Source organism: Trachypithecus francoisi, unplaced genomic scaffold (assembly GCF_009764315.1).
Source record: "Trachypithecus francoisi isolate TF-2019V2 unplaced genomic scaffold, Tfra_2.0 Lachesis_group1, whole genome shotgun sequence".
In the NCBI taxonomy this organism is placed as follows: domain Eukaryota; kingdom Metazoa; phylum Chordata; class Mammalia; order Primates; family Cercopithecidae; genus Trachypithecus; species Trachypithecus francoisi.
The window spans coordinates 150461419-150475547 of NW_022681454.1; the positions used below are offsets into that span (position 1 = coordinate 150461419).

At 44.0% G+C, this 14129-nt stretch overlaps 1 protein-coding gene across 6 annotated transcripts in view; it reads left to right on the forward strand.

The window, feature by feature from the left end:
• The window catches only part of TMEM131L (transmembrane 131 like), a 172504-nt gene that overhangs the window by 151408 nt on the left and 6967 nt on the right, over nt 1–14129 (forward strand). For all 6 annotated transcript variants that reach the window (XM_033215517.1, XM_033215518.1, XM_033215519.1 and 3 more), the window contains 5 exons: nt 5032–5156; nt 5946–6112; nt 7150–7335; nt 10381–10459; nt 11684–11766. In XM_033215517.1, coding sequence (XP_033071408.1) covers nt 5032–5156; nt 5946–6112; nt 7150–7335; nt 10381–10459; nt 11684–11766 — 640 coding nt within the window. The remainder of the gene's footprint in view (nt 1–5031; nt 5157–5945; nt 6113–7149; nt 7336–10380; nt 10460–11683; nt 11767–14129) is intronic.

A 14129-nucleotide genomic window follows, 5' to 3' on the forward strand; every position in this document is an offset into this window, starting at 1 on the left:
TGACAAGCAGTAAGTCTCAAAGTGATAGGTATAATATTGATCGTTACCAACAGAGAGGGATGGCTGAACTTTGAAGTGAGATGTGTAGTAGACATTGGGAAGTGGGGAGCTTAGAGCTTCTGCAGCAAGTTAGGCCTGGAGCTTAAGATTTAGGGGTTACCCATTTGGAGGTTAGACATGGAGTCTGTGAGGTGTGCACGGAGAAAAGACAAGGGCCCCAAGTTCAAACCTTGGGGAGGAGGCAGTGTTAAATTTGCACACTGGCTGATGGTGCAGGTATAGCAAGTATACAGAAAGCTAGGCCTGAAGGTGAGGGTAGGGCACACTTTCAGGCGCAGAAATAGTCACTGAATTTGGGTTAGGAGGGAATGAATGAAGTTAGGAGTTTAACCTAACATCCTTTTGACGTGGGCTTTGGAGTCTTACCTGTTGCCCTGCAATGAAGTAGAAACTGATGCTGCCATGCACTGACTCCAGTAGATGCACAGCCTTGTGTGCTGGGAGGAGAGACTGGAATGATTATCCCAAGGTCCCCTCAGCCCAAGATGGCACTAAGGAATAATGGTGCTGCCACTGGCCTCCAGCTGCCACATGCGTGGGTGCCATTGCCGATCTCAGACTCTCCTCCCAGCACTGAAGTCTTCCTGGCTGGCTGTGCCAGGCTTAGTTGTGCCCTTGGTTATGGCAGTTTTCGATTTCTTCAAGTTACTTTCTTCTCTGTGTGTCTTTACCATAGATCCCTGAGGGCATGCGTCTTGCGGTTTACCTCTGTCCCTAGAGCTCAAGGTGGTTCTTGCTGTCGGTCTCAGTGGTTGTATGAGATCCTCCCTCCTTGTTTGGTCTGTAAACCTGTGTAGGACAGACATCTGCATCTAATGGTGGCAGCCAGTTCATAGGAGACATGCCCATCTGAGGGATGTGGATGGCATAGGCCGTACTTTGTGGCCCAAGGTTGTCCCCAGCCAAGTCAACCAAGGTGGATTCTCTGGTGCAGATCTGGGGGCAGTGGTTTATCATTTCTTTCCTGTCTCTGTGACTCACTCCTTGTTTTGTAGAACTGTTCTTTAAAATCCTGTGAGTGTATTAATACTTTCCATTTCGTTGTTCATTTGGCAAAAATCATTCTCAATAAGTACATTCCCAAGTGCAGTGCCCAGTGTTTGTTTTTCTTGCACATTCTTAGAGCCTAATTTTGCAGCTTACAAAATTGTATAAATCTGTGTATATAATACATATGGAACATTCCTCTGGATTTATTGGCAAGGAAGATTGAAGCCCAGGTTTGGAATCCGCAAACTAAATTTTAACCCTAGCTTTGGCTTTTTATTTTCTTTTAAGCAGATTTTTTTTTCCTTAGACAAGTAATTCATAATTATTATAGAAGCATAAAGAATAAAGTAGAAAAAGATCTATCCAGAATAAACCACTTTTAACATTTTTGTATTCTTTTCTATGCAAATTTTTGAAAACTAGTATCTTAAAATAGTTAAGATAATTATTATTGTCTGTAACTTTTCCATAAGATTATAACTAAATTTTCCATAAAAATTAAATGGGGAGCTTTGTCTTCAGTGGTTATATAACATTTCATTATTTAACTGTGCCATAATTTAAACCATTCTCCTGCAGTTGGACATTAAGATTGTTTCCAACTTTTTACTTTCATAAATAGGTCTGTGATGAGCAATTTTGTTCCTCTTACCTGTGCACCTCATAAGGCTTTGTTATAAATGTCAAAAAATAGAATGAAAGGGTATTGATATGGTTTGGCTATGTCCGCACCCAAATCTCGTCTTGAATTGTAACTCCTACAATTCCCACATGTCATGGGAGGAACCCGGTGGGAGGTGGTTGAATTATGGGGGTGGGACTTTCCTGTGCTGTTCTCATGAGAGTAAGTCTCACGAGATCTGATGGTTTTAAAAACGGAAGTTTCCCTGCACAAGCTCTCTTCTCTTGTCTGCTGCCATGTGAGACCTGCCTTTCACCTTCTGCCATGATTGTGAGGCCTCCCTAGCCACATGGAACTGTGAGTCCAGTAAACCTCTTTCTTTTGTAAATTGCCCAGGCTCAGGTATGTCTTTATCAGCAGCGTGAAAATGGACTAATACAGGTATCAACTGTGTAAAGCTCCTATGTGTGCTGACAGATTGCTTTCCAGAAAGTTGGTACTGATTTGTTCACATGTCATGTCTGAGAATGCTGCTTTCATTCTCCTCTGTGCAGCAGCAATTGTTTGCAAAATCTTGGTCAGTGTGATAGGTGAGCAGTCATGTTTTGGTTTTCTTACTAGGAAAGGGTGAGCATTTTCCTTCATTTCTTGTAGAAGGCTGAAAAACACAAAAAAACTGTTCATCCAAAACACTACCACTGAAAAGAAATTCTAGAAATTTAGAGGTAAATGTCTAACCTAGTTCTGCTTCCACACTTCAGAGGCAGACACAGTGAACAGGATCCTGCTTCCCCAGCCATTTCTTAGTGCTTATGCATCATAAACACATTTGTGTTTTCTAAAACCAAAATGGAAAGAGGAGACCACAAGGTAGTCTGTAATTTACCTTTTCTAAAACATTATTTTATGATGAAATATTTTGGATGAGCTCTTCTTGTTTTTTTTTTTGCTTTTATATTTCTTTCATGAATTTGTATTTCATGTCTTTTGCCCATTTTTCTTTTGAATGTTTTATTCTCTGTAAGAGCACTTTCTGTGTTAAAGATATCAACTCTATCAAATATTGTGTATCAGAGTTTTTTCTTAGTTTGCTAAGAAACTAAGCAAACTTAGTTATTGCTTATTTGATTTTACTTATACGCAGTGGCTTTAAGAATGGCTTAGTGCAGTAAGTTTGTGATTTCTCTTGATTTCTTCCTTTACTTTTTTAGTAAAGTTTAGGAAATCTTTGTCCACACTGCCATCTGTTAAATCATCACCTCTATCAGAGACCTCAGCAAACTTAACTAGTACAAGTAGTTCAGCTGACGCGGGAGAATCTCCTGAGCCCGGGAGTTCAAGACCAGTCTGGGCAACACAGCAAGACCCCTTCTCTGCAGGGAAAAAAAAAAGGCTGCTGGGCATAGTGGCACTTGCCCGTAGTGTCAACTACTTAAGAGGCTGAGGTAGGCGGTTGTTTGCACCTAGGAGGTTGAGGCAGCAGTGAGCCATGATTGTCTCACTGCACTCCAGCCTGAGCAACACAGCAAGACCCTGTCTATAAAAACAAAACAAAACAAAACACCAAAAAAACCTCCAAATAACCCAATAATAATGATGACGATAACTAAGCCTCATGTAAATAGCTTATGAGATGGTAGGTAACTTAGTTCACACAGTGCTTTGAGGATGACTCAGGAAACTGAGGCAGAGAGGCTAAGTGGCAGAGAGGCTGAGTAACTTGCCCAAGGTTACACAGCTGGTAATCAAGTCACAAGACTGAAACTAGGCAGTTTAGCCTCCGAGATATGCTCCTAATTGCAGCTCCATGTGACTCTTCAGTTTCCTGGTTAGTCTTGCCCTTCTTTGTCTGGGACCCTCTGTACCAGAAAGCAGCCAGGTGGTGCTTTGCTCTTCCTCGGATTTCTTGACAAGTCTGTTGCTGTGTGCTCTGGCTCGCTTTCCCTCCCTGTTCCACCTGCTGCCTCCATTGCCGGCCTCTTCTGTCTCATCTACATCCCAGTGCTCCCTGCCACTCTTTCTGGGATACGTCTTACGCCTCTGAATCTAGCTTGTCCTGCATTCTCCTTTTCTTTGTCATACTCACGGAGAACTCTTTGATACTTCTGGTCACCGAGTCCCGCCTCTCAGTAGTCCTGAATGTACTCACCCTTTCGCTTGCACAGGATGACAGTTCCAACCAGGTGGATTTGAGAAAGGCAGCCAAGTATGAGAGTGACTGCTTACCAGCTCACGCTTTCTCAGACCCCACTGAGAGACTGATTTTTTGTTTGTACCTGACCCTGGAGGGATGGATAGGCTCAAGTACTTGCTGTGTCGACAAGCCTTTGTTGGCCCTTGAGTGGACAGGGGGTGGGAAACCCCCCCTCCAAGTTAGAAATACGCCAGGGAACAATACATGAAGAAATGTAGTGCATGTCTGTTTAACATTAAATCCTGAGTCTGCGTGTCCTTCTGTTTAGCTTCAAACTGAAGCAATTAGCCTAAGGTCCTGTAGGATAGGGCTTTGTATGTTTAACTTGTCAGGTTTTTAAATTACCTTCAGAATCAGAAAAAGGTTAATACATACTTACTGGGGGAAACAAAGGTGTATAAAGGAGAAATAAAAAATGTCATAATTCCACTGCCTATACAGTTAAAATCCCATTTGGCTTCTAGTGTTTGTTTCTTGTGGTATGCACATTGCTGTAATAGATGCATGAGGGTTCGAATATCCCAGACATAGAACTTGTAGGTATTGCAGGTTATCTAAAACCTTTTCTTTTTCTCCTTCCAAGTTATTTGTGTTAGTCGAGTGTATGTTTCAACTTCACAATGCCTAGCTGGGCCAGCCTTCTAAAAGAGAAGGTAAAATGAGCCAATCTTTGCTTTCCATGAAGTGTGAATCCTTCAGTCAATAGGAAGGGGACTTTTCTGGATCTAGGGGATTTGCCTCTGTGAGGTGCCTGGAGAAGACATCTTCCTCCTGAAAGGACCTAACACCCTGAAGAGATGTGTCTTTTAAGCCCTTGGGTCTCGGTGTGTGAGCTCCCACCACCGCCTACCCACTGGCAGTGAATCCACTTTAAGGGGGCAACATATGGAAGGAAGAGGAATAATAAGTATTAGAAGATGTTAAAGACTTGAGCTACTTCATAATTTGAAAGGGCAAGGGGAATCCCTCTCCCGTTGGGTCTGTTAATAGACCATGACTGACATTTAAAAGAGGAAAAGGCTCCAACTGAGGCTGAGAAACGTACTTCTCAGTTTTCAACAGACTGGGACATTCTGAATTCAGATGGAGTCGGTCTTCAGACGCTTAAACATGTTTTTATTCATATTTAGTTTAAACCGTTAAACATTGACTTTTTCTTCTTTAGCAAGAAGATCCTTATAGGAAGAAAAAGCTTCAGGAGAAAAGAGACGGAAATTTACAAAATTTAAATTGGAATAAAAGTCGAACATGTAGAAAGAACAAGAAAAGGGGTGTTGTTCCAGTCTCAAGGTGCGTGATTCTTACTATCCCTTTAATATTTTGATCTGTTTTTCACTTTATAATTTTGCATTTGGCTATTAACTTTTAAACTTACTTTGGTGATGTTAGATACAGATAATCTGAGAGTGTAGATGTTTATATCTTAAGATTAAAATATGTTTGTAAAATTATTTTCCCATTATGTTTCTGTTTTGTTAAAAATACCTTAAAGTGACCATTTGGTAGCTTTCCTTTATAAAACACTAACAGATTTGGGAGTTTTTAGGGGAAAAGCATAGGCCATCCCTCAGTGTGGAGACCTTCATTCCGCTTATGAGAGGCAGGGGCATTTGTGGAACTAGAGAAAACCGCGGGGCACAGGCAGGTCTCTGCTATGCCCTGTTCAGCCACTGACCCACCTGCGCTACCTGGGGTCATAATAAACAGAATAGTTACCCCTCAGGTCACCCTTGCTTCAGTCCTGCAGAAGGTAGGTTCTTACAGCTGCAGGAAGTGAGATGCCCAGACAGTATGTGGTTTGACAAGCTGGTAAGGGGCAGATCCAGAATTAGAACCCAGGCAGTGTGGCAGTCTGCTTTGGAAACCTTGCTTCTTCAAGACACTTAATTTCCCTGACAAAATCTTTTTCTTATTGGTATCCCTTTCTGCTCATCATATTCTTCCACCAGACCCAAAGAGAGGAGGACTCCTATTGTCCCAGATTCATATTTTCACCTCTAATAAGTCATGGAAAGGCAGTCTGCATGTGTACATGATAAAATACAGATGTGGTTTTGTTTGTGTGTGTGGCTCTTCCAGGCCTCCTGAACAGAGTGACCTAAAGCTTGTGTGCAGTGACTTTGAGAGGTCTGAGCTGAGTAGTGACATCAATGTAAGAAGCTGGTGTATACAGGAAAGCACTGGGGAGGTTTGTAAAGCAGATGCCGAAATTGCAAGCAGTTTGCCTGCTGCCCAGAGAGAGGCAGGTATGTGATGATACTACAAATGGTGCTTCTGTTGACATTTTTGTTTTCTCAAGGAAGTATCTAATAAGAGAAATGACACCTCAATGATTTTACCTCTACAGGCAACTTAGCTAATAAGCTAATAACTAAAGCCCCAGTGGAAACCTTTCAGGGTGAGACCAGAAAACTAAGAATCGTTTGAGTCTCAGTAGGCCTCTCGTGCTGCCCCTCACCCCCCCAGTCTAGCCAGTCGTAACTATCCTCAGGCATGTTGCTGAAGGAATGATGCTTGCTTGCTGCAGATGGGTCTGGTGAAAGCGGGGAGTAGCCAGGTGAGATAGTGCTATCCCCGTACCTGAGTCCAGCAGTTCTGCAGAGCCAGGCTGCTGCCCCACCCAAGGCCTGCTGGGCAGTGTCCCTGGGAATGGTAGGTAGAGGGACACCCAGTGCTGAGTCCAGGGGCTGATACAGGATAGTGGGGGCTAGGGCAGTACATGTAGGGTATAGGGTGGTGGGGGTTGCAACCCTCCCAACCAACACCCACTTTCTCCAGACACATGCCCCATGTCACGACACAGGCCAGCATGCTTAGCTGGTTTCTATCTCCACCCTCTCTTTTTCATTCCCTTGACACACGTGTGTTGCTTTTGGTCTTACTGAAGAGTCTTCCCACCCACGTATCAGTATTTTGAAACTCTTAGCGGACATCTTATTAAAAGAGAGGGGGAAATTCACCTATGAATCTCCGGTGCAATAGAGTAGCCTCAGTCTTCTTGGTAGAAGTTATTTGTTATTTCTAGAATCATGCTTATATAGTTAGTATTGGCCCTCTTAGCCCCTAATTGCTCCTTCCATAGGCAGAGTAGATAGCCCGTCCCCTACTGTTTCTCAAAGTGCAACCATTAGTTTCCATGAACTCCTCCTTTCTTGCAAGATGAGCAAAGGTAGCTGAAGATGAACCTGGCCTTCCCCCTCCCATCACCTCTCTCCTTCTGTTAGAAATGCATGAGGTTGACAGTTGTTTCAGGGAAACATGACTGCTCTCACTCTTCCTCCAGAGGGTTACTACCAGAAACCTGAGAAGAAATGTGTGGACAAGTTCTGCTCTGATTCCAGCTCCGACTGTGGGAGCTCCTCGGGCAGCGTGCGTGCCAGCCGGGGCAGCTGGGGGAGCTGGAGCAGCACCAGCAGCTCTGACGGAGATAAGAAGCCCGTGGTGGATGCCCAGCATTTTATGCCAGCCGGTGAGTCCTGAGCGGAGCCCCAGGCACTCTCAGTGGCCCTTCCTCTGCCCTCCCACGTACCCAGTCCACACAGTCTCGATCTGCCTTCAGGAGTGCAGAGGACAGATGGGACAGTGGCCTTGACCTTTGCTTTGGACTTTACTCACTTTCTTTTTCTTTCCTCCCTCCTTCTTCCCCTCCACCCCTATTGTAATCATCATTGTTTATCAGTGTCTGTCTTGGAATAGTTCATAGAGCTTCTGCATTTAGTTTTCCATTTGTACATTCATGTGTCATTGTATTGATTCTTAGATGTGGAGTTCTATGGCACTAAGTGCATTGCATTGTGCAGCCACCACAACTGTCCATCTCCAGAATTTTTTATCTTGCAAAACTGAAACTCTGTACTCATGAAACAATAACTCTGCATTGCTCCCTCCCTGTAACCCCTGCTCACCCCTCTTCTACTTTCTGTGTCTATACATTTGCCTACTCTGGGTATCTTATATAAGTGGAATCACACAATATGGTTTTTTTTGTGACTGGATCATTTCAGTGAGCATAATGTCTTCCAGGTTCAAAAACATTGTAGCATGTGTCAGCATTTCCTTCCCTTCTATTGCCGGGTAATACTCCATTGTATGTACAGACACTTGGATGATAACTCTCACCTTTTGGTTTGTTCAAATAATGCTGCTGTGAACATTGGCTGTCCCTTATTTTTGAGAAAGTTTGAGAAAGTTAATGATGTAGGAGAGGTCAAAGAAGCACCTGTGTTTCAGTTACCCAGAACTAACAACTCTTACTTTTGCCATATTTGCTTTTTTTTTTTTTTTTAAATCATCTGTTCACTTCTCCCTCCCCAAGAGAATCACTGTTTACTGTCATGAATTTGGTCTGGGTACTTTTAGTCCATTTAAAATTTTACATTCATATATCCATCAACAAAATATTGATTATTAGTCTTTAACTTACATAAATGAAATCATACTTCAGTGTAGCCTTCTGCCTCTTGCTCTTTTCACTCAGGTTTTGTTTTGTTTTGTTTTAATTATTTATTTTGAGAGTGAGTCGCTCTGTCGCCCAGGCTAGAGTGGAGTGGTGGGATCTCGGCTCATTGCAACCTCCGCCTCTCGGTTTAAGTGATTTTTGTGCCTCAGCCTCCTGAGTAGCTGGGGTTACAGGCATGTGCCACCAGGCCCGTTTAATTTTTGTACTGTTAGTGGAGACGGGGTTTTACCATGTTGCCCAGGCTGGTCTCTAACTCCTGGCCTCAAGTGATCTGGCCACCTTGGCCTCCCAAAGTGCTGGGATTGGCGTAAGCCACTGCGCCAGGCCTACTCAGCGTTGTTATTTTTACCTTTACATCTATGTGAAGATGTAGTTCCATTCCTTTTAACTGTTGTTTTCAACATAGTAAACTTTTAACCTTAGTAAAAAGAAAGGGTGGTGAGGTTGTGCAGTTCCTGTTTGTGTGGCGCCTTGCATTTGTCAAGCATGCTCACGTGTGCTCACGCGCCCTGTGAGAAGGGGAGGGCAGGTGTCCCAGTTCTCACCGTCATCTGAAGACTCAGCCTCAGAGAGGTTGCCTGGATCCTTTGACACCACGCAGTCAGTAGCGCAGGCTTGAACGTGGGACTTCTTCCCCTAGATCCCAGTGCACTCCCCACCTCATCTCCTGTTTTCCTCATGGGCTGTTCTACCCGATGAACAGAAGCCATAGAGAATTTCCTTCAGCCACCTGCAAGCTGTACCATTTCTTCTGTCTCCCACCAGCAGTGACACCTTAAAAGAAAGCCTTGTCTGAGAGACTAGTACAGTAGCAGCCATGAAAACATAGAGGATGTGCCTGCATGTATGTGATTCCACTCAGCAGTTCTCTGCGTTTTCCCTGTCTTGTCTCCTTTGGCCTTTTCAGATATTATTATCTTAATGGTCCCCCAGAAAATGTTCACACCACTGATACGTTCTGTGCATGTGCATCTACCACAGAAGACTGAAGGTTAGCCTGATGATTCCAGTGTGGGATTTTAAAAATGGAGGCCAGGTGCGGTGGCTCATACCTGCCATCCCAGCACTTTGGAAGGCCGAGGCAGACAGATCACTTGAGGTCAGGAGTTCAAGACCAGCTGGCCAACATAGCAAAACCCCATCTCTACTAAAAATACAAATATTAGCTGGGCGTGGTGATGAGCGCCTGTAGTCACAGCTACCGGGAGGCTGGGACAGGAGGTGGAGGTTGCAGTGAGCCGAGATCACCACTGCACTCCAGCCTGGGTGACAAAGCGAGACTCTCTTGACAAAAAAAAAGGGGGGGGTACATTAGTTAAGAAAAACTCCAGGTGTGTCTTTTGCTTGAGGCAAAGGCTCACATTAATAGAATGATGAAAATTATTAAATACTGCTGTACAGTAGCATAGTATGCAGTGTTGTGTTTGAAGGTTATATAATAGCAGGAAAATGTCCCCAATGTAATAAATAGTGTAAAAAAAAAAAGACAATGTATATATGAAATACGATTCCAATTTTATACATATACATACACACATAAAGGAGATTGTAAAGAACTGGGAGGCCGAGGCAGGTGGATCACCTGAGGTCAGGAATTCAAGACCACCCTGGCCAACATGGCAAAACTTCACCTCTATTAAAAATACAAAAATTAGCTGGGCGTGGTGGTGCATGCCTGTAATCCCAGCTACTCGGGAGGCTGAGGCAGGAGACTCGGTTGAACCCAGGAGGTGGAAGTTGCAGTGAGCCAAAATTGCACCATTGCACTCCAGCCTGGGCAACAGAATGAGACTCCGTCTCAAAAAAAAAAAAAAAAAAAACAACGAAAAGAGATCGTAAAGAAATACACCTAAATGTTCATAATTGTAGTATAATTCCATGATTCATGTTTAATGTTTAATTAAAAATTAAATGACTAAATGTGTGAATATCAGTTTAAAGTAAAAAATCAGTCATTATGCGTTAATGATATTAATAACCTGTGCATTTTAATACCGAATATACAGTTGAAGTATACTTTCTAAAACTTGTGATAATGTGTTTCTTTTAATGCAGGAGATGGTGTTTCACAACATGATTTTCCTTCTGAAGCTCCCATCTCCTTGAATCTTTCTCATAACATCTGCAATCCCATGTAAGTTTTTTGTTTTCCAGCTTTTACAGTATGTTTTGTGTACTGTGTTTTCTACCAATTAGTGTGTTTCTTCTTTGTACTTGGTTCTGCAGGTTAAAATATGAAAACTTTTTAAAGATGCAGGAAAGTACAATCTGATTTTATTAATAATTCAGGAGTGGTGCAAGTAAACATAGTTCATGTGGGAGAGTCTCAGGTATTGCTGTTTTTTTCAGACAGGTAGCCACGTTAGAAAATACCTAATTTTCTGAGGCCAGCTGTGGTGGTTCACACCTGTAATCCTAGCACTTTGGGAGGCCAGGGTGGGAGGATCTCTTGAGTCCAGGAGAAGTTCAAGACCAGTCTGGGTAACATAATGAAACCCCATCTCTAAAAAGAATTTTTTTAAAAAAATTAGGCATAGTGGCACACGCCTGTATTTCCAGCTACTCCCTGAGACTAAGGTGGGAGGATCACTTGATCCCAGGAGATGGAGGCTGCAGTGAGCTATGATCATACCACTATACTATAGCCTGGGTAACAGAGCGAGATCTTGTCTCAGAAAAGAACACTTTATTTCTGAATGTAGAAGGAGGAAGCAGTAGTTATTATAAAGATGGGAATCATTTACCCTTTTCTAGGCCTTGAAATAAAACTAAGCATTGATAATTTAGGAAATGTTGCAAGAACCCGGTAGATACATGTTTACAGTTCCGCCCTGTGGTGATTTCTGCAGCACTGGACAAAACAAGTACGTTTCATTGAGTGAGAGAAAAGGAGGGTGGGTAAGAAGGAGGAGAGTTCAGTGTGAGAAATGAACTTGGTTTCTTAGGTGCCTCCCTTATATAGGTGAGAGAACAGAGGATGCAGTTAAGTGGGTGAGTTTGTGAGGAAGGAAACTTGGCTAGTGCACAGGAAAGGTCTGCATGGGTTTATTGGGGGGAGGTTGTCAACAAAAGAGTAAGAATTGCTGCTAACTGCTGATGGGTAGATTTAAAACAACAGGTTACCATAGTTACGTTAGTTAACTTTTTGTTGTTGATTATGACAAGACTTTGCTGGGTCTTGGGAATTTAATATTCCTCAGTTCTTTTCTGGCTGTATAACTTTACATCTTTTATATCTGTGTGTTTCTTGGGGAAGACTTCAATTGAGTGAAAACTCAATCAGACGTGGTTATACAATATCAGTATTTCCTTGTGCCGAAAAAAATCATTCATTCCTCCTTTGCTGTCTTCCCCACAGGGCTGTGAATAGTCTCCCACAATACGCAGAGCCTTCCTGTCCCACCCTTCCTGCCAGGCCCACAGGTGTTGAAGAAGATAAAGGTGAGATGCATACCTCTTGTTGCAGACATCAGCCAAGGGTTCTGTGCTATCTGTATTCCTGGCTGATGAGTTTGAGAAGACAGAGCAGGCGGGACAGGGCTGTTGCCCCACCAGCCCCCTCTCCAAGCCACACGTGCATACATCAGGAAGGCACCTGCTCTGTGGACGGGCATCAATACCGAACCCCCTCCCTACAGCTGAGGCACAGATGCCCCATGCCCTAGAATCATCCCAGGCCCCTCACAGCAGACTCCTGATGCGTTTAGTTCACCCTTCCCTAGTCAGAGATGACAGAAAAGTACAGAAGGGAGATGCGTGGCCCAAGGGAAGGAGGCTGATTGGGGAGGGTGCCTAGGCTGAGGGTGCAGCACCTCACCTGCTTACCACTTTTCCTGGCCTGCTCCCCTTCCTTCCCAACTCACTTTGTCTTAGAAGCCTGTTAATTCAGCCTCAGCAGCCTTGGGGACCCGCTTTGCTCAGGCATCAGGGCTGAGACCTTCTGCCTGTGGAGAAGGCAGTTGCCTGGGCACCTAGAAATAGGAGTGGGTGGGAGAGAAACCTCTCCTTCCTGGGGACTCTGCTGGGAGGTGAACTCCAGTCCTCCCTCATTTTTCTTCTCTTTTCCTCCTCTTCTGCCTCTATTTGTCTTTTGTTTCCTGTTTGATTCTAGGGCTTCTTTCTTGCCTAACGTGGGTCAGGAATTATGGCAGGATAAACCTGACCTTCATTCTCTGTGTCTTTAATACACGTACTTGCTTTTAGTCATAGAATTTAATGCTGAATTTAAAAGCTGCTCTGCACATCGGAGAATTTTAACCCTTGAAAGCGAAAGACTTTATGTTGTTCCTTGGATAAATTTTGGACTTGTGCAGTTATCAACAGAAATAGCGAATCTAGTGACTAGTCCATTAAAATAAGTGTTTTCAATTAAAAAAATCTAAAATTCAATAATCCATAATTTGCAAAGGCAAGATGTGGGGGCAGTTTAGATGGTACTGCCTTTTTTTCTGTGGGGTAATAGAGAAAGGTAGGATTTTAATGGTGAGGCAAAATAAAAACTCAGAGCATCTGCCCTTCAGCATATGTCATTCTGCTTTGCTGGCAGTTGGAGATTTACGTGCAGTTTGGTGTCTTAACCCAGGTTTGTGTGTGTACTTCAAGTGCCTTTACCTTCGCCCCACTGACAGAGTACATCTTGTCCACAGTCTGTTGCCTGCAAAGCCGTGGGCCCATCAGCTTTGTACTCCCTCACAGCCATGTTTTCCTTCTTGCCCAACTGAAATGACCTGATGCATTGTTATAGTCATTTCCTCGACTCCTCTCCCTTTGTTGCTTTATTGCAAAGGCCCAGCCATGGTTTTTCCCAGTGCCGCACCTGCTCCACCTGCTCCACCTGCTCCTGTGCAAGCAACTGAAGCTGGAGAGCAGCATTCTCCATGCCAGCTGCCTCTGTGGATTGCCCAGCACCCACTTCACATGGTGCCTCTGTCCTCCCACCCTGCCCCTCTGTCACCACAGTTCCAGTGCCTCCTGCCTCATTCTTTTACTTGATCTTGCTGCTTGCTTGACTGGAAGAGAGAGAAGTCGTTAGAGGCCTTCAGCAAGCTCCCACTGCCCTGTCCACCTGCCCACCGTGTCATGCCATTCTCCGCCTCTCTCCTGTTGCAGCCTGAAGAATTGTCAGTGCAACCCTTCTCTCCAAGGGTATTCCTGCAGATTCCCTCCCACATCATCAGTTTTTCTCTAATAGGTCATTCTCATCAGCACACAGATCTACTATAATACTTCCCATCATTAAAAATTTAACAATAGCCAAAACTCTCTCTTGACTGCCTTCTTCAGTGGCTGCTCTGTGTCTCTGCCCCTGTCGTTAGGAGACTCCTTCGAAGAATTATCTGAGTTGCCCATTTAAATTCCTCTCCTCCTGTCCTCCCTGGAAACCGCTGTAATCTGGCTTTTGCCACCATTGCTTTTTTGAAACCGTGCTGTTGGGGTCCCTGGTGATTTGCACATTGCTGAGTGCTTGGTTAAGTCTTTTTAGTCCCCATGTTGACCTGTGACAGACATTGGACGTTCTGTTCTGGCTGGTAGACCTTAGGTTCCTGACCCAGCTTCTCCCCATCTCCCCACCTCATGACTCTGGAGCCCTCCAGAGAGCAGGCCTTGGTGCTCTGCTCTTCTCTGTCTGTGCACACTTTCTTGGTGATCTCATCTGCTTTCAAAGGTCTGAGTCTTTCTTTGACCCAGACAACTCCCAAATTTATGTGTAGGAGACATTCATTCTATTGTGTTGGACTTTAAGCAAACTTGTGCCTTGCCCCAAAGGGAGGCACTCTTCCTTCTGAGACTTTGCATAACAAATG